This window comes from Lepus europaeus, chromosome 20 (assembly GCF_033115175.1).
Source record: "Lepus europaeus isolate LE1 chromosome 20, mLepTim1.pri, whole genome shotgun sequence".
NCBI classification, from domain to species: domain Eukaryota; kingdom Metazoa; phylum Chordata; class Mammalia; order Lagomorpha; family Leporidae; genus Lepus; species Lepus europaeus.
In genome coordinates this window covers 23,878,250-23,901,013 of record NC_084846.1, presented here as the reverse complement: position 1 = coordinate 23,901,013, position 22,764 = coordinate 23,878,250, and the positions used below count along the sequence as shown (strand labels likewise).

Sequence of the window (22,764 nt, the reverse complement as noted above, 5' to 3'; positions counted from 1 at the left end):
CGCGCCAGGGGGTGGGGCCGCCTTTTCTGCCCGGGCCCTGCGCGTGAAGAGGGGGTCTCTTGTTCTGGAAATCCAGCCCCGGTGGACCATGGTTCTCTGGTGAAGAAAGAAAAGTTTGGGGATCTGCTAAGGGGTGGTGGGGTGGGGTGGGGAAGAGGGACGGAGGTTAGCGGAAGAAAGAAGGTGGAAGGTTGCTTTCCCTCTCTGCTCTGCGAGCAACGATGACCGAGGAAGCATGTGTACCAGCGGCCAGATTATCGGGAGCCTCCTGGTGCTCTCCGTGCTGGAGATAGGACTGGGGGTGTCCAGCGTGGCCGTGGGGGCGGTCAGCTTCAGCCTGGCCCTCCGAGAGCACAAGCCGCAGCTCGGAGACTCGTCCCCGGTATGGAGCGGGGTGTGTGTACGTTGAGCCATTTCACTCTCTCTTTACCTCTTTACGGTGACGGGCAGCGTGCGCGCGTGAGTCACTCCCTCCCTGGGATGCAAAATCAGAGCCCTCCTGAGGCTCGCATGCAAGTTCCTGTTGGCAAGCCAGGCTGCTTTACGTTGTCCTTTTGTTTATTTGTGTGGTTTTTTTTTTTTTTCTTCTTTGGACTTAAGACCACATTTTAAATGGCTTTGTTTAAAGTTGGGGGCGGGGGTCAGTTCTCACTGACTGATTTTGCCAGGTTCTGTCCAGCGGTTGGTTAGCACGGTGCGCCTGTCAAGGGCAGACTAACTTAGCCTTTTGTTCCTCATAAAACAAGGAAAAGCAAAATGCGAGTTACATCATTTTCCTGTACTAGGAACATGCAGGGACAGTTACGCAGTTATCTCTGGGTGCACCAGGGTGCACCAAAGCCGACACTGATGTGACAGGAAAGCGGTGTGGTCTGGAGTGAGAGAAGGGTGTGTGTGTGTGTGTGTGTGCATTTCATATCCCCCAAAGAAACTGTTCTTGTGAGCAGCTTTCAGGTACTTCTCTGAAAACTCTTGTGCAAGTCCTAGGTAGGAAGCTAAACAGCAATGGTAAGAGATGTCCAGATTCCAATCGGAGGCTCACTCAGCTTACAGGGTCTCTGTAATGCCATCATTCTCTGTGTCAGTGGGCAGACCCAACAAGTTTAGTGTTTATTTACTTAGGGTGAATCTCAAGAGAAGCCTTAGAGAACCAGTCCTGCCTAGGAGAAATAAAATAACTGCACTATTCCTAGTGTGGAGCTAGTTTTGAAAAACAGATTTTTTCCTCTTCTCTTCATTTTGATCCTACTTCTCAAGATACTTGAATAGGAGCTTGTCTAGACACTGATAACCCATAGTGTATTTTAGAGTCATAGTTTGCTTACTTGAGCTTTAAGTCCCTAACAGAAAATGATCATTAAGAGTTCAAGAAAAATAATTCCAAAGTCACTCATTTTTGAGGAATGTTATAGCATTCTTAAAACTGGTAAATTTGTAACGTGGAAAACTAGGTTTCATGTTTAAATTGTACCAAGTGAGATGTTTTAAAGTTACATAACTTACAAGAAAGAAGAAAAAAAGAATGTTCAGTTCTAACATTGAATTCCTCTACGAATCTTTGTTTTGAATTCAATAACAAGGTAATAGTAACCTCAAGATAACCTTTGTTCTTAATTATGTAATTTTTGCTGTTATATATGTATATATATTTCATTTAAGTTTGAAAAGACAAGACATATCTTAAAGTGGTAATTAAACATTTTATTTTTTAAATTTTAAATTTTATTTATTTATTTTTTTGACAGGCAGAGTGGACAGTGAGAGAGAGAGAGAGACAGAGAGAAAGGTCTTCCTTTCGCCGTTGGTTCACCCTCCAATGGCCACTGTGGCTGGCGTGCTGCGGCCAGCGCACCGCGCTGATCCAAAGGCAGGAGCCAGGTGCTTCTCCTGGTCTCCCATGGGGTGCAGGGCCCAAGCACTTGGGCCATCCTCCACTGCATTCCCAGGCCACAGCAGAGAGCTGGCCTGGAAGAGGGGCAACCGGGACAGAATCCGGCACCCCGACTAGGACTAGAACCCAGTGTGCCAGCGTTGCAAGGTGGAGGATTAGCCTATTGAGCCGTGGCACCAGCCTAATTAAACATTTTATGAGTGACAATTACCTTGAGAGTTGTAGTTGCTATATAAGCAGAAATAAGTCTCTAAAACTTCTATAAGTCAACTGTCTAAATGAAATGTGATGTCAACATTTAGAATAAGAGGAATAAAATGTGATCTTTTAACAACTTAGGAAGGAAGAAGCTTCAAAATCTCTTCAAGCCTCTCCCCTTTGAAATTCAACAATTGAATGAATAAACTTAGATTGTAAATAATACTATAGTATTGAATTTATCTTCAAGTATAAAAGGGTGGTTATATTAGCTTAATATCATATAAGAAAGATAATTAAGTGATTTGTCTCTTTTTCCTAAACTGTTTAATATTATCTGGATTGACATATGTGTATGTACAGAAATGAAAATTTTGAATCAGCTTAAGGAAAAGTAAATAAATTAATAATATCTATATATATTAAGGAATTTCCATTTCAATTAGTTGTTTAGAGTATGGAAAATTCACCTGGTTTTCTGGAATAATAGTTTTTAATTCTATTGTAAATTCACACAAACATCTAGAGTTTAATCTAGAATGCACAAATAGTCATTCACCTTTGTAAACCTATATTTAAAAATCAAATTTGTAAAGGAATATCCAATAGAGATCAATATGTTTGCCAAAATATAGGGTGGCTATGATTTGGTTTTTAAAATTAACTTTGGAAAGTCATTTGTGATAGTCTGAACTACCTCTTAATTATTTCAGGAATAAGTTGGTTCAGCCAATATTTTTGGTCTGTAAGCATCAGCCTTTTAACTTTGCTTTTGTTTTTTTAATATTGAGATTGAACAGTACTTAATATTTTGTCATATTCACTTCATATGGACATATATGCATAACAAATATACACTACTTTTTCTAGAAAACATGGATATTATCACAACATGTGGAATTCATGACAGTGAGCATATAGTGAGAATAGAAGGATATATTGTCATATAGATGGTATAATCCAATGAAGAAAATATTTTAACTATGCACACCAAATAATGTCAAATTCATACACTTTTAATACTCATATTCACTTTCACATATAGGAGGAAATGTGCTATTTGTCTTTTTCTAGCATCTTTCATTTACCATAATGATCTCCAGTTCCATCTATTTTGTGGCAAATTTCAGCAAATTATTTTTTATGGATGTGTAATATTCCATCATGTGTATAAACCTCATTTCCTTTATCCAGGTGTTAGTTGATGGACATCTAGGTTGATTCCATTTAAGCAGTACTTATAGAGGGATTAGCATGTGATGGACATTTTACTCTTCAATGCAGAGACTATTCAAGGTGAATCAGAACACTGTCCTCAAAAAGCTCCTTCCATTAGAGGAAACAAGAAGGGTTCCCTAACTTTTACAAGGTGAAAGTGCTACTTCCGAGGGATGCAGGAGCAGAAACAGGGTGGCATGGGGGGGAGGCTGAGGCTGTCCATGAAATATCCACAGAATAGGCATTATTTTACTCTGGATCTTGAAAACTTGCTAGGATTTGGAATCAATGTATTACTGTTAATTAAGACATTGCAGAATGGAATCTGAAGTCAGACTACTTGCTTGCAGGTCTCAAATCCACCACTTACTAGGGAATGATTAGTTTCCTCATCAGGCAAAGCAAAGTTATCCCAAGGCACAAAGCAACTCATGTGCTAATAAAGTGCATGGCATGTAGGAAGCACTCAATAACTATGAGCAGCCTCCACTGGATGCCCAGAATAGCAGTGCATGCCACAAGAAAAGAGAGCCTTCCAGGTAGCATGCATGAAGACAAAGAACTGGGCCAGATGGCTGTACTCCAGGAAGACTAGGCTTTTTTGCTCTGTGGGGGCTGGGATGTATGAGATGAAGATAAGGACAAAGACAGTGGTTAGGACCAGATGGTGGGAGAAGGTGTGCCAGTGTAAGGCAGCAGGTTTATCATTCTCATATTTTTAATAATAATAGTATCAATTCTTACTTCCCAATAAGAATCCAGGGAGATGCAGAGGGAAACTAGATTGATAATTATGAATATCTTTGGTAAGTTATGGATTAAAAATCTGCATTATTTATAAATACCAAATGAGAAGTTAACAATAATTAAACTGTCAGGATACATGTAGTCTATAATCACACTGCATTTTTTTGATGCTCAGAAACTTTTTCAGCATGGTAATATCATTATTAGTAAGAGTTTTCAATTAAATTTAAAAGCCAATGGAAATCAAAGTTATACTACAAAGGAATTAGTATTGAATGGGGTGGCTATGAAATCATAAGCTTTTTATCTAGGACAAGTGCACTAAGATATTTAGAACACCGTTCTGATAATTTTACCTCAAATATTCAAAATCAAAAAACTCATTGAAAAATATAGTATCAAGGTACAGGGCTTAAGATACATAAGATAGATGCTTATATAGACCATTTCCATTCAGTCTTTCATAATCAGGCTCCCTATGGTCAAACTAAAAAAATACAGTGAATTAGAAGTAAAAAATCATTTAGCTCTAATTGTATAGGCTGAAGCTATAAATGTCACCATAGCATGTTTACTTCTTCTTGATTCTTTGTTGTAACTAATACCAATACTTACAATCAGAGGACAAAATCCAAAGGCATGTTCAGTAACAGTGAAATATCCATTGAGTAAGCTGTTCTGAAAAAGCCATAATTATATAAAAAAATTGATGGGGAAGATTTATTGACCTGGAGTTAAATGCACAGTTGTATTTCCAAGTTTCTGTGTGAAAGTCACTTTTTTCAGCCTCAGGAGCATTATCTTTAAGGAAAAAGGCTGGATTTTATAGCATGCAGATTCATGCATTCTTGACAATTTTGTTTAGTTGCTCTAGGATAGCATTGAAACTCTACAGGTTCAGATGGTGATGTCCAGAATAAATTCTGATGCTGAGTTGTGTTTATTACATACCATACACATCCATACCTGGTGATCACTCTATAAAATGTAATTTATTAAAAACAAACTTTTATAAGCCTAGTTCTCCAACATATAAGCCAAAAGGTACATCTAAATTATTTGAAACTGTTCTTATCTAAATTACTTAAAATATTATTATTCTGGGGCATACTTGATTTGTACAGCATAAATGTATCTGCTTAATGAATCTAATGTTTTCCTTCAGTGAAATTTGTAACATCATTAAAGCACATACCTGTTCTGTGGACTCCTGATTCACCATGGCAACAACTCTGCCAAGTCTAAGATTTTGTTGAAATTCATCTGTATACAATTGGATCCATATCAGAGCAGCACAAATGAGAGTTATTTCAGAGTATTATCTACAATATTTAAATCTATCAGATTTAGTTAATGAAAAACAAACGAAAGAATGTGAAAGAAACCTCCTAAACAGTAACTTTAATTTTCATAATTTGAGCTCAAAATTTCTAAGTAGAGAATACGACATTTTTCTCCTTGATCAAAATATGTAACATAAGGGATATATATCTTTTATCCAAAGATGGAAATACTTCTCCTATCCTCAAAAGTATGCAAGTATGCATGTATGCCCCATTTAAAAATTACTTTCATTACATAAGTAATTCATGAATACTTGAATATTCTTTCAAGATTTTTTTAAATATTTAAAACTAAAGTCTTCTTCCTTAACACCTCATTAAAATTAGCCACCATTGTATTATTAGTATCCCATTGACATTTCATAATGTACAAATAGTTTTGTTTTAAGAAGACAGCCCAATCATGAGATCTGCAGACACTGACAAATAGTCACTTCCTTATGACTCATACTCTTATTCTCAAATGATGTTGGTTATCTCCTGAGCTTAAGAATTAAATGAGTTACTTAGGCATTCCAAGTTACTAGGAAATGTAGCTATTATTTAAGTGCCTACCACATATCAAAAGAGATATAAATAGTAGTCCATTGCTGGTGGTGATTGATAATGGTATGATAGAAAAAGAACATGGTGTCTTTCACCATTATCCATTATCCATTATTTCTCATTTTTAGTCCAGATTCTGTTCATTTATAAGTGGAAGCTGTTGATTTTTTTTTGTCTAGAATCCATGACAAAATTTCCTTTGGAATTCTGGTCCTTATCTAAAGGATAACTAGTCATGAAGTCTCCACCTTAGAAATTTAGGAGGGAAAAGATAATATTTGCATCTGCCACCTACCTGTTGGCAGTCTGCATGATAGAAGCAGCCAAATGTCTTCATTTGGATGGCTTTGCCTAAAAATATTTAAGTTGGCTCTTTGTGTTGGCTAAATATTAGTCAAAGCATCTAAAATACACTTCCAACACAGTCAAGTAATTGTTCTTTTTTGTACATTTACTTAGTCTTTCTGCACTAATTGTTTTGGTACATGATAGATATACCACAACCATCCAAACTGAATTGGTTGTGCCTATCTTCAATAAAAACTACAACAGATTTTTGCTGTATGCACACATTGCACACAGCATACACAAACCCACTCAACCCCCTCAGCATACCACCACCACTCACACAACCAAAATGGGGAATCTCCAACTTTTTTTTTTTTTTTCAAATGATGTTGGGTCAGAAACATCACTTCACTTGTGAGACAAACCAAATCTCATCTTCCTACTGCATTAAAAAGCTATATGTATATCTAATTATATCTACATCTCATCATAATCATTTGAATGACATTTCTATACCCTAATAATTAGGTCTGGGGTACATAAAAATGTTTGTGTCGTCTTAGTAATCTTGTTAAGTAACCTTGTGCTTACTCTGCAGTTAGATGTTCCAAGACACCAAATGGAAAATGCCCAGATAATTAGATAACTATCTGTAAAGACTTATTGAGCATATTTCTAGAAAAGAGAGAGAGGAGAGGAAGAAGCTACGTGATTACTTCCCTATGTGGTACACAGAATCACACATTCCTTCTCATGATTCAGATCTATATAGACCTTAGTTAGTCAAATTGAATGACAATCAGATGAGATCCATACATCTCACCCAATGTGACAGTGACAATGGATGTCAATGTTTCTTCACTATGTCACGGTGTCTGTATCTGGAAAAGGAGGGTGATCCCAGTGCCTGTTTCATGGAGTTGCTGTGAAGCTCAAAAACAAATCATATAAAGCTGTGGATACTAAGCCTGGCAAAGCCTAAGTGCTGAAAGAGCTGCTGCCTTCCCTCTGCAGCCCTTGGGCTACACCCTGGCAGCCTGAGACCTCAAGGCCACCAATGCTATATTGGCTCTATCATTTTTCTAACATCCTTAATCAAGACTTTGTGGACTTAGTCTTCTCAGTGTTGATCACATAATGTATATTTGTATTTGGCTTTGTATTAAATCCAAGCTACATGATCTATCTTAGAGAATCCGGGTAAACATGGATAACACTGAATGATAAAACAGCTGTTGTAGAAAACACCTCTTCCTTTGTTTTTCTTTTGGAGTGTGAGAGAGTAGAAAATCTGTTATAAAGCAGATCAATTAGCAAGTATATAAACTAAGCAAATCAAACATTGTTAGTATGATGATTACTATTTATGCCATAAAATGAAGTACTCAGAAACATCTATAATTATGTAAACATTTCTCTGAAATCCAAGATAAAAATATAAAATATAAAGATGCTTAATATCTTGTAAACTTATACAGTTTTGTTTTAACTGCTTCAGTTGCTTTCAAAGTAATGTTTACTACATGTTATATTAACCATAGATGTATCAGTTAAGTATCTAGATTCAATAATGATGATTATTAACCTTAACTTGTGCCCATGATTTCTTAGTACTAGCGTTAAGACTCTTGAGAAGCAGTTTGAAGTTCATTTTTTGTAATCCACTGTTAAATAAAAGAAAAAATTGTGTTGTAGAGACAAAAAGAAAATATCAATAGTTATATATATAAAACCTTGGAAGACAGGAAACTTGGTTTATTTTCTTGTAGAAATAATTCTAGGCATGATTTATTAATAAATACCCAATGTCTATATGATTATTATTACTTATCTTTAAAGCTTTGAAAAGAATGCAACATTTTATAGCATTTAATTAGGAAAAGGAACTTACTGGGGCCTGCTATCATTTACTCAGCTGAATAAGTATGTAAAGCAAGAGCAAAGTCTGTGCTCTTCCTATGGGATTGTGTGGAACTTTGGAAATTTTCATGAAAAAAAAATTATGCACTGAGACCTGACCTCAGGAGTATTATGAGTCAGGCAGGAAGTCAGAAAGGCCAAATCCTTGTCATTCTTTTAATCTATTTTCCAGAATAAGCAATTGATCAACAAGCATAAGTCTATTGTCTCAGAATTGCCTAGTCTAAGACAGTGGACTAAAACTCTTCCTCCTCTTAGCCTTGAAAAACAAAACCAAACTAAGTCTCTTAAATGGATCTTAACTATTATAAGGCAAGTCAGGAAGACATAAGATAAAAAATTTAAACAGCATTCAAAATTTAAACAGGGATCAAATGGAGGAATTTATCTGACTCTTGATGGTCAGACAGCTTTCCATTGGGCAGAGGAGAGAAAATGAGACAAATGAAGTTGTTACCACATAGAAAGTGAGGACAGGAGTTGGGGAGTAGAGACGCAACAACACTGAGTGTAGTGGGAGATTGCAAAGACCACCCTGGTTAGGGCAGAGAAAGGATTAAGTAAAAAATGAGTAATTGATAATTTACCTCATTTAAATAAGAAGAGAGCAATTTTAAAAGGATCATGAAAGAATGGCACTGTTGATGGGTCCTTAGTTCCCAACTAGGCTTGAGCACTCTGTAGAGTAGAATTCACTGATCATGAGGCCAAGGCTGTTAGGCCCACACATTGACACTCAGTTTCCAGGAAACCAGTACTGGTCCCAGAATATGTATCCAGGACCAAATTTGAAGGCAGTATTGAGGTTTGAGGGAAGTGTAAGTCGACATCACAAATCTAACCACAGCTTCATGTCTTTTTTTCCTATTGATGTTGGATTTTTAAGCTCATAAATTATTTGTTTCCAATTATCCTCACAGCTGTCTGGCATATAAAAAGAGGAACTTGTTCATTTAATTGGAGGTATCAGTAGAACACAAAGAAATGAAAACAACTTAGTATCCAAACTGTAGCTTTCACATTTTCTAATTGTTTACTCCTGAGTGAGTTATATTATCTCACTGAGCAGTTACTGAATTCATTTACAAACTAGAAATACTATTACTTATCTCATGGAATTACTCTAAAAATGAAATGTAAACTTTAAATAAAAATATTCAATATACTTGTTAGGTATCAACTCCCATGTGTGACACACAATGATAATTGCATGTTTTTCTACTTTTCTAGAAAATCTATTTTCTGTGTGTAGTTTCCATCTTTGTAATTATGGACATATTTCATTTTTAGAAATTTATGAAAAAGATCTTATGTAATTGATCTTCAACTATAGGCTCACTAACATGAGCGTCATACAACCTCTATTTGAAAATGGTATTCATCACAGTGGCCACTGATGAGTTTTTGATTTGATGTATATGTTTTAGGGGCCCAGGAATAATTGTTTTATCTCAGTATTGGGAAAAAGAGGTATAACTTTCTGTTTGTTCTATCAAATAGAGACATATATACAACGTTCTCATTATTTTTGGCTGGGATTTTGGAATTCTTAGTTTTTCTATACTTGTGTCTTGCCAGTTATTTTCCTACTGGATTATTTTAAGGAATTGAAATAATAATAATGCCATTAATAATAACATGAGTGACAACTTGCATTTATAATATACTCCATTGCCTAAGAATTCCAGCTGCCTTCATTATGCCATTTATCTCAGCAAATGAATTTCTTTACATCAGGAATGAGAATCTAAAAAATGTAGGTTTAATTATCAGAAAGTGAAATAGGTTCTAAAAGTTATGATTAGAAAAACATTAAATTGCTTAAGACAAATATATGTGTGTGCACATGAGGGGGCAGGAGAGATGGAGAGATAAACAGTTCTAGGAACAAACTGATAATTGTCACTGATATGCAGAATATACTGCGTTTAAAAGACTCACGCCCTGATTTGGGTATAAGTTCATAATGTCACAATCCTCTGTGTGGTTGTAGTTTATTTCCATAAATGGATTGCTTTCAGAATCTGCCCATCTATTGAATGGGCAATTTTGAGCAAGAGCATAAAGTGCATCTTCTACTCCTACAGGGTATTGGCTATTTTCTTTTCTTTTTTTTAATTTTTTTTATTATTTATTTATTTTTGACAGGCAGAGTGGATAGTGAGAGAGAGAGAGAGACAGAGAGAAAGGTCTTCCTTTTTGCCATTGGTTCACCCTCCAATGGCCGCTGCGGCCGGCGCATCGCGCTGATCCAAAGCCAGGAGCCAGGTGCTTCTCCTGGTCTCCCTTGCAGGTGCAGGGCCCAAGAACTTGGGCCATCCTCCACTGCCTTCCCGGGCCATAGCAGAGAGCTGGCCTGGAAGAGGGGCAACCGGGACAGAATCCGGCGCCCCAACCGGGACTAGAACACGGTGTGCCGGCGTCGCAAGGCGGAGGATTAGCCTGTTAAGCCACGGCACCGGCCTGGTATTGGCTATTTTCAACTCTAAAAGAACAGGTCACAAATCAGACTCAACATTGGAATGCACCCAAAGAGTACACTTGTTTCTTTCTCCTTCACAAAATCCATCATCTACAACTTACACTCTGCTAGAGTTGCCACATGTATCAAGTTTTGTGCATTATGTCTGAATATTTGTTCTAAAATAGTATAATATCTAAGTGCATGTTACTCGTAATTAACGTGAAGGAAGTTTAAATGTAAAATATATGCAAAACTCAATATACAAATACCTTGAGTTATACATAAATATACTTATTAAATTGTTTTTTGAAGTATATCCTAACATTATCAACCATGTACATCAAGATGATATCATTAATCACATAAAGATCACAAAAAACAAAATTTTGCATCAACATTAGCAATGGCATGCAATACGTTCATTAGAAATTATTTTAAGACAGTTGCACTCAAAGACATGCCTTAACTCATCTAGCTACAAAAGTCTCGTATAGAAAAACATCTGACTTTTCATTGTAATCAAATGAATATTCTAAATTATTTCTACTCATTTTTAAAAACCACTTTATTTCAGAATAGTTTTAAATTTACAAACCAACAGCTGTTTGGTAGTAATGCAGAGTTCCCATACGCCCCTTACTTCATTTCCCTTGTTAATATCTCATATTAGTGACTCTGTCACAAGTAATGAATCACACCCAGGTTCTCCTATTTTTACAAGTACTTCAGATGATTTTCAAAATGTGTAGTGACAGCTATGAAGCTGGTAGCTACAGAAGCAGAATACTTTTGCAAATAGTAAATGATGCTAGAAATATTTCATGATATCAGATGCTTACATAGATAATAATTTATTTCTAATATTAACTTGATTTGTATATTTGTAAAGTTATTATAGTTAATTTGTTTATTTTATTTATTTTTTTAAATTTTTTTCTCCAGAAACTTTTTATTTAAGGTATACAAACCATGTACTTATAAAATTGCTATGAATTATATTATAGAGATTCTATGTAATAGACATTTATATGTGAAGTTTAAACTACTCTAATACATAGAATACTTTCTATAACATTATTTATACCTGTATATTTAATATTGATCACATTCTGCTTTATTTCCCTCCAGAAATGTTCATATAAATCTGTTTTTAAATCCATTCATTTATTGCATTTGACTAAGATAGCAAAAAAAATTTTACTCAGGAGATAAGCTTCCACATTTGTTACTGCAATGTATGGCTTGTTTTGTTGTGGCCTACGGACTAGCATGAACAATGACTATTACTAAGATTTATCTGAATAATCGCAATTTCAAAGTCCCTCTTATCCAAAATTCCACAAATTTAGTTATAATTTTCCTTGCCACTCTTCGAACAGAAACAGCTCAAACATCAAAACATTTTCTTGGCTTACTGTTTTCAAAATATGCAAGATTATTTTAAAAAAACAGAAAATCTATCACAAAGCAGAACTGGAATAGAACACAATGCATAATGCACTAAAAATACAAAAGACTGCATTACATGACCGCCGAGCAGGAGCTGTGAAGAAATGATATTCTGAGAATCAACACTGATTTGTTCAGGGTCCTGAAAGATTTGGGTCCTGGGCCAGTGGGAAGTTTCTGAGATTTTTTTTTAACTTGAATTTATTTAGCAATGCTTGATGTTGTCTATTAGCTGCATGCTGTGTCTGATAATTTCCTCTGAAATTCGTTCTTGTGCTCATCTTTCATTCAGTTACTAAAAGGTCCCTGAAAAGGTTCCTCTTGCTACCTGCTGTGCATCCTCATTTGACACCATGAGGTGACTCCCCCCACCTCTCCCTTGAGTGTTTTTGGTTTAATTCTGGATTTGCTGTGGTTGCTTCTTGTGTCCCCTCATCTGCTAAGCCACCAGAATGCCCAGTGCTTATGGAGGGTAGCTCTTCACATCAACATAGCTGTGGTGCATTTTACCCTTTCAGTGTTTTATTTTTTCTGTGCAGTAGATTATATTTGTGAGAATTCATGGTTCTATTCTCATTTTCTAGTTAAACTGGGTGGTAGAAATGTGACTTGGAAATGCAATGCCTTACTTATGATATTTCATTCTGGGACACTGAATAATTGGGAGGTACTCAGAAAAGAAAGGAATATAAATAGGAAAGTAGAAAAGTAACTTCCTTTAAAGATGAATGCTAAGCTAAAAAGGCAGAAGAAACAGGACAGGGGAAAGATTTGTCCATTGAGATTTGTGAATCTAATGAAGACAGAGAAATCCCACGAACTAGGTTGGTAGATGGCCCAACTCAAGGCCTGGGACTCCCAGGGGCTAGGCTCCTAGAGATGAGGAGATGGGTGAAGATCCTGAAATGGAAAAAGTATGGTGTTTTCAGACAGTGAATAAAGAACAAGGTGACTTGGGAAGGGTCAGTGGAGAAGAAGAGGTGGAAGGTGCTAGATGTGGTGGAGAGGAAAACAGCTAAAAGTCACGTCAAGCTTCATACCCATGCTATATTATCTGATTTCTCCCTAATTATAATGGCAGTTTTGAAAGTTTTTTAAATAAGAAGGGGGTAAGATTATATTTAAAGGAGCTCTTTCTTGACTGCAATTTAGAAAACAAACTTGACTCAGACAAGTTGAGATGTCACAGGTCTACCTGGCAGGGTAGTTGCCTGTATGACATGATTTTATCATGGTGAGCATGGAAGTGCTAAAAAATAGGGAACATACATACTGAAGATGAAGAATTGACAAGATTTTGTGTTTGGCTACAGGCCACTGTAGTTTTAAGAATGATAACCAGGGGCCAGCACCATGGCTCATTTGGTTAATCCTCTGCCTGTGGCACTGGCAAAACATATGGGCGCCGGGTTCTAGTCCCAGTGGCTCCTCTTCCAGTCCAGCTCTCTGCTGTGGCCCTGGAAGGCAGTGGAGGATGGCCCAGGTGCTTGGGCACCTGCACCTGCATGGGAGACCAGGAGGCAGCACCTGGCTCCTTGTTTTGGATCAGCACAGCATGCCGGCCGTAGCGGCCTTTTTTGGGGGGGGTGAACCAATGGAAGGAAGACCTTTCTCTCTGTCTCTCACACTAACTCTACCTGTCAAATAAAAAAAAAAAATGCTGCCAGTGAAGTTCGTTAAAAAAAAAAAAGAATAATAACCAGGTTTTCAGCTAAAACAACCTACAGGATAGGGTTTCCATTTACTCTTGAAGAAACAGATAATTTAAAAAGAGAGTAACTCTGTGTGTGTGTGTGTGTGTGTGTATGGGCAGGTGATGTTGATAGTCATGTTGGATTGAGAGAAAGCAAGAATCCACTTATGACTTTCAAGGTAGAGACCCCTGTAAGATATCAAATGTAGAGGATCTGGGTGTGGATCATTAGGTAGATGGATCAAGAGTTCAGAAGAAAGGGATGTGTTGGAAATCCAAATATTTGAGTGCAGTGGATGTCCCTTATTCATGAAATTCCACATACAGGGGTTCAACCAATGATGGACAGAAAATATATTAAGAAAAAATGTCTGTACATGTACAGACTTCTTTCTCATCATTATTTATTTAAAATATACCAACCATTTACACAGCACTTATATTGTGACAGATTTTATGAGCAATCCATGGAAGATTTAAAGTGTACAGGAAAATATTGTAGGTTATATGCAAATATCATGCCATCAGGGAGTTGAGTATTTAAGGATTTTAGTTTTCACAGGGGTGTTGGAACCAAATCCATGGGACACCAAGGGCAATTGTAATCTGTGAACAGCAGGGTAAAGCGACATGCCTGATAGAAATCTCCCAGACAAAGCTGTTGGTTACTAAAATATTCAGAGCTTGGACAGTGATGAGGAGCAAAATAGAATGAGAAGCTGTGAGCAAAGTGAAAATGCTGAGGAACAAAAAAGCATCATTTCAGAGCGGCCCAAAGGAGAGGTCTTCTTTTGTGACATGAGGAGTCACCGTCCGCCTTGGCAAAATCGGTTGAAGTAAAGTCATGGGAAGATAAAGTGTGCTGAAGAGACAATGAGAAATACAAGTATGGGAATAGGGCAGGCATGTAGTTAACTATTAAGATGCTGGTTAAGATGCCCACATCCCATACTGGAGAATCTGTGTTCAATTCCCAGTTCTGGCTCCTAACTCTAGTTCCTGCTAATGTAGCTCTTCAGAGGCAGCAGTGATGGCTCAATGCTTGGGTTTTTGTCACTCACAAGGGAGACCAAGATTGAATTTTTGACTTTTGGTTTTGATTCTGTCCAGTCTCAGCTGTTGCAGAAACTTGGGGAGGAAATTCGTGGATAGAAGACTCTCTCTCTCTCTCTAAAAAAATAAATAAAAGAATGTGAAAATAATAAGTATAGAACTTTAGGAAGGAGAATGGGATCTGTGTAGAAAGATAGGGCGATAGGAGTAAACGGATTTGATGTCAACAAACTCTTTTTCTATTAGTAAGAAAGATTTTGAAATATTTCTCCATGCTGAAGTAAATAATGGATTAGGATGGAAGAATATAACTATGCAGAGAGAGATAATCGAGTACATAAGGAGAATTAGATTTACAGTTAAATTGGGAGGTCTCTTGGTTGATCAGTTTCATCTTTGTCTACTGTAAAACAGAGACAGCAAAATGAGTATGTGTGAAAACGCAGACTTTGGCGAAGTTAATGGCCAATGGTGAAAAAAGCTTTGGAAGGCTTCCAGGGTTTTTAGCTGTTGTTTTTATACCAAAAGATTTATTTATTTATTTGAAAGGTAGAGTGACAGAGAGAGGGGAAGAGACACACACAGAGACAGGGAGAGGGAGAGAGAGAGAAGGAGAGAGAGAGAGTGATAGAGAGAGAGATTGATTTTTCATCTTCTGGTTCTCTCCCTAAATGGATGCAATAGCCAGGGTTGGTCCAGGCTGAAGCTACGAATCTAGAAATCCATCTGGGTCTCCCACATGGATTCAAGGGTCCAAGCACTCGGGCCATCTTCTATTGCTTTCCCAGGCACATTAGCAGGGAGCCGGATCAGAAGCATGGCGGCCAGGACTTGAACTGACACTCCAACCACAACACCAGCCCCAACTTCTTTGTCTAAACCAAGACTCCAGCTGAATAAATGCAGGTCAAAGAGGCATTCCATTATGTTACATTATGGTTTGAGATGCACTGGAAACATCATCAAAATGTTTTCTCTCCCTGCTGCATGAGAATTATAATTAAATCACACAACATAAACTGAATAGACTTAGAAATAATTCATTCTCCTTTCATCATTTTACAGATAAATAAATGTAAACCCAGAGATTTAGTCCATTTAGGCGGCTACAGAATCAGGATAAGAGTCAAAATCACCTAAATTGTAGCTTAAAGTTATTTCCACAGATATCTGAAAATATCACAGATCCTTAAAATGATCTTTCAACCAAAAGGAAAATGCTGGCAAATGCCCCAAACTGAACAGGAATAATCTCAAAGTACTGTGAAATATAATAAGAATTTGAACAAATTTCAGGGGTTTCCACCCATTTGGACATTTGAGAGAAATAGCATTCATCAGAAATTTTGGCATGTTTTCCACGGTGCTGTTCCAGACCCACTGGGAAATGGAAGCTGGTTTTCAGAAGTTGGCTAATATTTTTAAACCCACAAGAGCTACTATCAATTTAGATAAGGAAGTGAGTTACCTTCAAGAAGACTTTAAATATAGACTTCAAGCTCACTGATCAAGCTGTGAGCATTCAAAGAGGTTGTACTGGAAACATCCAAGTCCTGTGGCTACAAAAATTTTCTAGCTGAGTTCTTTCATTTTTTTAATCCAAATATATAGAAATCAAAATTAGCAAACTTACTACATGATTTGTGAAGTGATCTGGAACAAATATGCATGCGTGTGTGTGTGTGTGTGTGTGTGTGTCGGCACAGCAGCCAGAGGCCTTACCTCCTATGGTCATAGCTCTGCCCAACCAGTGAGCACTTTAAATGTGGTCAGTGTGGATTAAGATGTGCTGTAAGTATAAAATATACACTTTATTCCAATGACTGAGTATGGAAAAATAATGTGAAAGGTCTGAAGTTTTCTTTTTAGGTTTAGAAAACTATAGATACACACACATATCTTAACAAAATTAACTAATTAAAATTAATTACAACTAGAAAGTCTAGTTTTATATATATGTATATATATATATATATATATATATATTCGCATGTGTGGCTTACATTGAATTTCTGTTGCACAGCTCTTTTCTAAATGCAATCTTCGATTGAAATAAGTGATTATCTAATTAGGAAACTCTTCGTGCTTTATTTTGTTAAAATATGAACTATAGAAGGGAAAAAATGCTGAGGCCGGCACTGTGGCATAGTGGGTAAAAGCCACTACCCATATGGGCACCGGTTCAAGTCCCAGCTACTCCACTTCCAATCCAGCTCTCTACTCTGGCCTGGAAAAGCAGTAGAAGATGGCCCAAGTGCTTGGGCCCCTGCATCAGTGTGGGAGACCCAAAAGAAGCTCTTGACTCCTGCCTTCAGATTGGCCAACTCCGGCCATTGCAGCCATCTGGGGAGTGAACCAGCAGATAGAAGACCTCTCTCTGCCTCTGCCTCTCTATGACTCTGCTTTTCAAATAAATAACTAAAGTCTTAAAAAAAGAAGGGAAAAGGCTTTAAGAAACTTTGAGTTGTCATTGAACTGGGATGGCAGAATTGGCTTAGCTGGCTACAAAAGACACCAGGAACAGCTCAGTTAGTTACGGTAGGGTGCTACCCAACATGGCCACCTAAGTAACCCATTCCTATGACATGTGTCTGTCTGTCTTCATTTTTTTATGGTGCCACTAAAATCTTTGTGTTATATCAAAGAGATGTCAATTATCATCTGATAAGTACCAAAAGTGTTTGGAGAGGGAGATGCCTTTCTTCACTTCTCTCTCCCACTAACATGAATTTCATTAATTCATTTATCCATTCATCAGCAGATATTCACTGAAATGTTGGCATATGCCAGGTCCCATGTTAATGCTAAAGGTTTCAAGGTTTTTTAAGTTGCACCTGAATTGGAGGAGTTCAAAATACTATGGAATGACAGTTATAGAATGAAAAATTTCCATAAAATATGGGCAGCATATTAGTATTAAAATAGGTACTAATATATTTTATTAGGTTCTGAGTAGGACTGCATAGAAAGGTTGAAGAAGGATTCATGAGTAAATTTAATATTTTTATGGGATGTTTTTGTTTAGAAAATTTTCCGTGTAGATGGAGAAACTAACCATTTGATGACACTTGTATGTCCCAGAGCCAAAAAGCACTCCATATTTGTTGTCCTTTTTAATTCCATAACTATGTGACATTAACATTAGCTTCCTTGTCTTATTTTTTTAAAGATTTATTTTATTTATTTGAAAGAGTTACAGAGAGAGGTAGAGACAGATAGAAAGAGAGAGGTGTTCCATCCACTGGTTCACTCCCAAAATGGTTGAAATGGCCGGAGTTGAGCCAGAATACACAGAGAGAGCCAAAAGAGGAGGATATGGCCCACATGCCAGAAACTTGAGTGCTAAAATATTGGATTTGAGTAAAATTTTCTTCTAGATTGAAAGACCTTCAGGGTAAGAGTGAATGGAGTTATTTCATTTTAAGAATAATCTCTCATTGAAAATAAAAATTTAAGCAAATATTTAGGAGGTGAACAAGAAGATGAATTGATTTTGGACGAGTTGTGTCTCTGATTAATTTTTTCTCAAAATAGTCATGCATCCATTATATTCATTGGACATTGTGCTGTGTTCTAGGGACACAGAAAAGAGCAAGAAGATGTGACTGTGACCTTCAGCACACATACTCGATGGAGGGGAGACAAACAGGAAACAGATAATTGTATGAATAAGGATTTAATTGCAATACTGCAAAGGAGAAAAAGGGAGAGCTACAAGAGCTTAAAACAAGAACTGAGTCCACGAAGTTATTAAGTTCTTCCATGAACAAGTCATATACAGGCAGAAAGTTGAATCATGACTCAGAATTAATCAAAGAAGAGGAGTATTTCAGGCAAAGGAAACAGCATATGCCATGCTCTTGAGATGGGAAGGAATTAATTTCAGGAAGTTAAGGGAGAAATCAGAGAATGCTAAGGCTGGAGAAGAAGTCAGGTCATGAAACACTTTATAGGTGATGCAAAGAGTTAGAATACCACCGACAGGTTTTTAAACATGGAAGTTGCAAGTTCAGAGAAAAGTGGACTTGGTGAAGGCAAGGATGCAAAGAATAAAGTGAAAGATTTATTGTGACACTGGTGAGAGGTGATAGTAGTTTGGACAAGAGTTGGAGTAAGGGGAGTGAAGAGAAGCATGTGCATTTCAGACATGATCTAGAGACAATGAGAACAACGTTGTGTGGATCATGGATGGTGGGGTGTGACACATCCATGTGGTCTTAGGAAGAAGCACTGGATATCGCCAATGAGAACTGCGTGGAGGGTTGTGCTAGACCCAGAATCTAGGAATATCGGAGGATCAGGAGGCGGTGACAGGGATGAGAGTGGTCTGAGTGTGAAGGATAGCTGCTGCAGCTCAGTGCCTGATTCTTCTAGTTGTCTACATTAGCTTTCACAGTGTGGACCCAGCACTTCTGGGCTCATGTCATCACCATACTTATGGCCAGTAAGAAAGAGAGTCTGCCTTCCTGACTGATGAAACAAACTTTCTAGAATCTATCCTCTTTTTCTCTTGTTGACCTTACTGGCCATAGAGGAGGGCATTTCAAAATGTTTGCTAAAAAGATAAAATTAGGGAAAGGAATTTGGTGCAGCAGGCACTGTTTGGGATGCATGTATCACATTTTGGGTTGCCTGAGTTCAAGTTCCTGCTCAGCTCCTGATTCCAGCTTCCTGCTAATGCACATGTTGGGAGGCAGCAGGAAATGGCTCAAGTACTTGAGCCCCTGACACCTGCACTGGAAACCTTGACTGGGTTCTATGTTCCTGGATTCAACCTGGTCCAGTCACAGGTATTGTGAGCATTTGCATTTAAAGAGAGAATCAGCAGAGTGGATGAAAGATTCTCTCTCTCTTTCCTTTCCTATCTCATTCTGTTTTTCGAATAAATTAATTAAAAAATTTTAAAAAAGAATGAGTAGGAGGAAAGAGTCAAATACTGGAAACGGAGGATGGGGAGGAAAGAAGGTGAGCAATCAGGAGATTTCCACAGAAGCCAGCATCCCAGAAATCAGGGAAGGGTCAACAGAGCATGACTGATAATCACTGAAAGAGAAGCTTTAGGGAATTGTGGGAGTAAATACTGAATATATTACTTTAGTTAATCGAGAATTATTGGTAATCAATTGATAGTTAATCACTGTAACCAAGGGCCTTACACTTTCCTTTTCCATTGCAAACTTTTTGTAATTTCTTATTCTAAGCCAAGGACTACACTAAGGATTCTGAGAGTGAGTAGGGTACTGAAGGTGGCAGCTATAAAGATAAATAAGCAATTCTCTCTTTAAAGAGTTTAAGGTCTAGCGAAATAAAAAATAAACTTAATAAATAATTGTATTGCTATTCATTGAGGAGACTTCAAAAAGTTCATTGAAATGGAATAAAAAAAATGTTTATTTTGGCCCAAAATGTTTGAAATCCATGCATACAAATAATATTCAAGAAGTGCATGGAAAATGCATATGATGAAGAAACTACTTTGGTTTCAACATTTTTTTCACCAAAATACACTTTTGTTTTAGTTCTATTTTCCACAAACTTTTTGAAGTATGCTCATCTGAGTCAAGATGTAATAAAACACAAAGAAAAAAGGACTGTTGAATTTCAGAAACACAGATAGCATCATATGTGATCAGCGAATTTGAGGACTCCAGAGAATAGGTAAAAATAATAATAAAACTTTCCAAGTAAAGCCATGGAATGAGCAAAGACAACACTTTGAGAGTATATGGCATTACCTAACTTCACATTGGCCATAGGTGATCAGCAGGAAACCAGCTGGCAAATTGGTTTGGAGCTCTGATGCCAAGCAGGAGTCATTGAAAAAAATTATGAATTAATAAGATGCTAGAAATGCATTCAGAAGAATCTTGGAGAAATAAAAGGCAGAGAAAATCTTGTGAAAGCTTATAGATAATCCAGGTGAGGGATGGTGCATCCCAAAGGAAATCAGAGGCTCTTTAAGGATATAGAATTAATGGCACATGGTAATTAAAGTGACGGAAGAGCTATGCGAAGAGAGGGGGGTTGAAATCAACAGTGCCTCTAGGTTTTGAGAGCATAGTATGAGAGTACAGGAAAAAGTTCATAGAAAAGGGAACTAAACAGTTAATTTTGATACAAAAACATTTTAAAATTCATGCATAACTTTTGTCATGATACAACTTTTCCATGAACATTTTGAAGATTGCTGGTAGTAAGAGTGACCAGCATAGGAAAGAGCACGGAAACATGACTGAGCCTCGTGTTTTGTGAGTCTTTGCAGCTGATGCTGTCCCTGCTGGATCTCTTTCCTTGATCTGCCTTGACTGCCTTGCATCTGGCTGTGTGAACTCTGAATTGCAAAACGATTGTAGGCTGAGCTAAAAATAGAAGAAGCTGTCATGATGACCAACATCCTGTGTTCTTCTCTGGTCTCATGGAGCACGAACCCACGTTAGATGTGATAATTTTGCTTTGAAAAATCACATTCAGAGACAAGTACTATTGGCAACACTTAGATGACTTCCTTTGTATAAAATAACAATTAATACCTTTGATAATTATTTTCTAGAGGATATTCTACTTGAACCTCAGAGTCCAGCTCATTGCAGCCAAACATATCAGAGCCAATGATTAGGGAAAATTGGGATGATCCCACAGTCCATATTGATGTGATGTGGGTAAACTCACTGCCTTGGAGGAGGGAACATGAGCACACCCCCTAACAAACACACACAGGGGCCTAGCCTGGCAGAAGACAGGATTCTGTGAATGAGATAAAAAAAAAAAGAATGTATAGACTATTCCTGGTAATTCTCTCAGGAGTTCAGCCATTAGTCTGTACCCACCAGATATTTAAGTAGATCATACAATTTAAATAATTTTCACTAAATAGTTCCACCTATTTATGTCTTATTGGATATTAGAGTTATACACAAATATCATAAGCATGTTTTTAATGAATTCCTTTGATAATACTGTTAGGATGGTATTTGCATACTTCTAGTAGTATACCCATTCTGCAGATGGGCAAGTTGAGAATTTAAGTAGCTGCATTTGCATGTGGCATAGCCAAAAATTTGAACCCCATGTGTGCTTAACTCCAGACTATAATCTTAACTGCTGTGCTATATCCCATCCATTTCTTTTAAGTCCTTATTCTAAGGAGCAGTAATCTGTAACCTGAACCTCAGTAGACAGCACACATCAATTCACATTTTCTGAGGGAAAAGTGTCTCAGAGCATACATGGAGCTCCTCTGGAGCTCAAAGACCAGCAGGTCAGCAGGGAAAGCCATGGCAGGTGCTTTGCCCCTACCTGGGGTCCCCTTCTGCTAGGTGAGGCATAGCCTTCATGCGATCCATCCTGTCAAGAAAAAGAGAGTATTTCCTCTTTCAATAGTTGTATTTCCCCTTCATATCCTCTAACAGAAAAAATCATGCCAACTTGCTTCTTCCTGCACTAAAATAATCAGAACAATAGCAATCGTAATGTTCTTTCCCTATAATCAGATACGTTCCTTATTTCTCACCCCAGAAATCAGGACAAAACTTTGAACTGCATTACATTCTTAACCATTCATCTTTGCTTGGCATAAGTATTCCAGCTACTCCTTTACTTCCTGTGGAAACAAAACACTCTTCAGGGAGATGAGCATCAGGAAATTGTAACCTCAACAACAGATATTTAAGAAGATGATGCAGGCTTACTCCTTCTTCAGAGAGCCTGAAGCTGTATTTGTGGTGTAAATTGTACAAGACTCACTCTTTCTCGGTTCTGTGTAGATCCGCCCCTACAGGAAAGGAATTGTTTAATGAATGATGTTTAATTAATGTCCTAATTAGGAGTAGAAAGTGTCCTGGAACATACTGAAACACCGGAAGTCCACTGTTCAAATGCATTTAAAACCACAAAGCAACTTTCCACCAATTGGAGGCTTATATGTATTAACAAGTTCTTCTGAGAGGCAAACATC

General features: G+C 37.3%; 1 protein-coding gene across 1 annotated transcript in view; it reads left to right on the top strand.

Annotated features, from left to right (window-relative positions):
* The first annotated feature begins 235 nt into the window (after nucleotides 1-235).
* Nucleotides 236-22,764, top strand: part of TMEM196 (transmembrane protein 196) — a 64,342-nt gene continuing 41,813 nt past the window's right edge. The window contains exon 1 of the mRNA XM_062179215.1: nucleotides 236-382. Coding sequence (XP_062035199.1) covers nucleotides 236-382 — 147 coding nt within the window. The remainder of the gene's footprint in view (nucleotides 383-22,764) is intronic.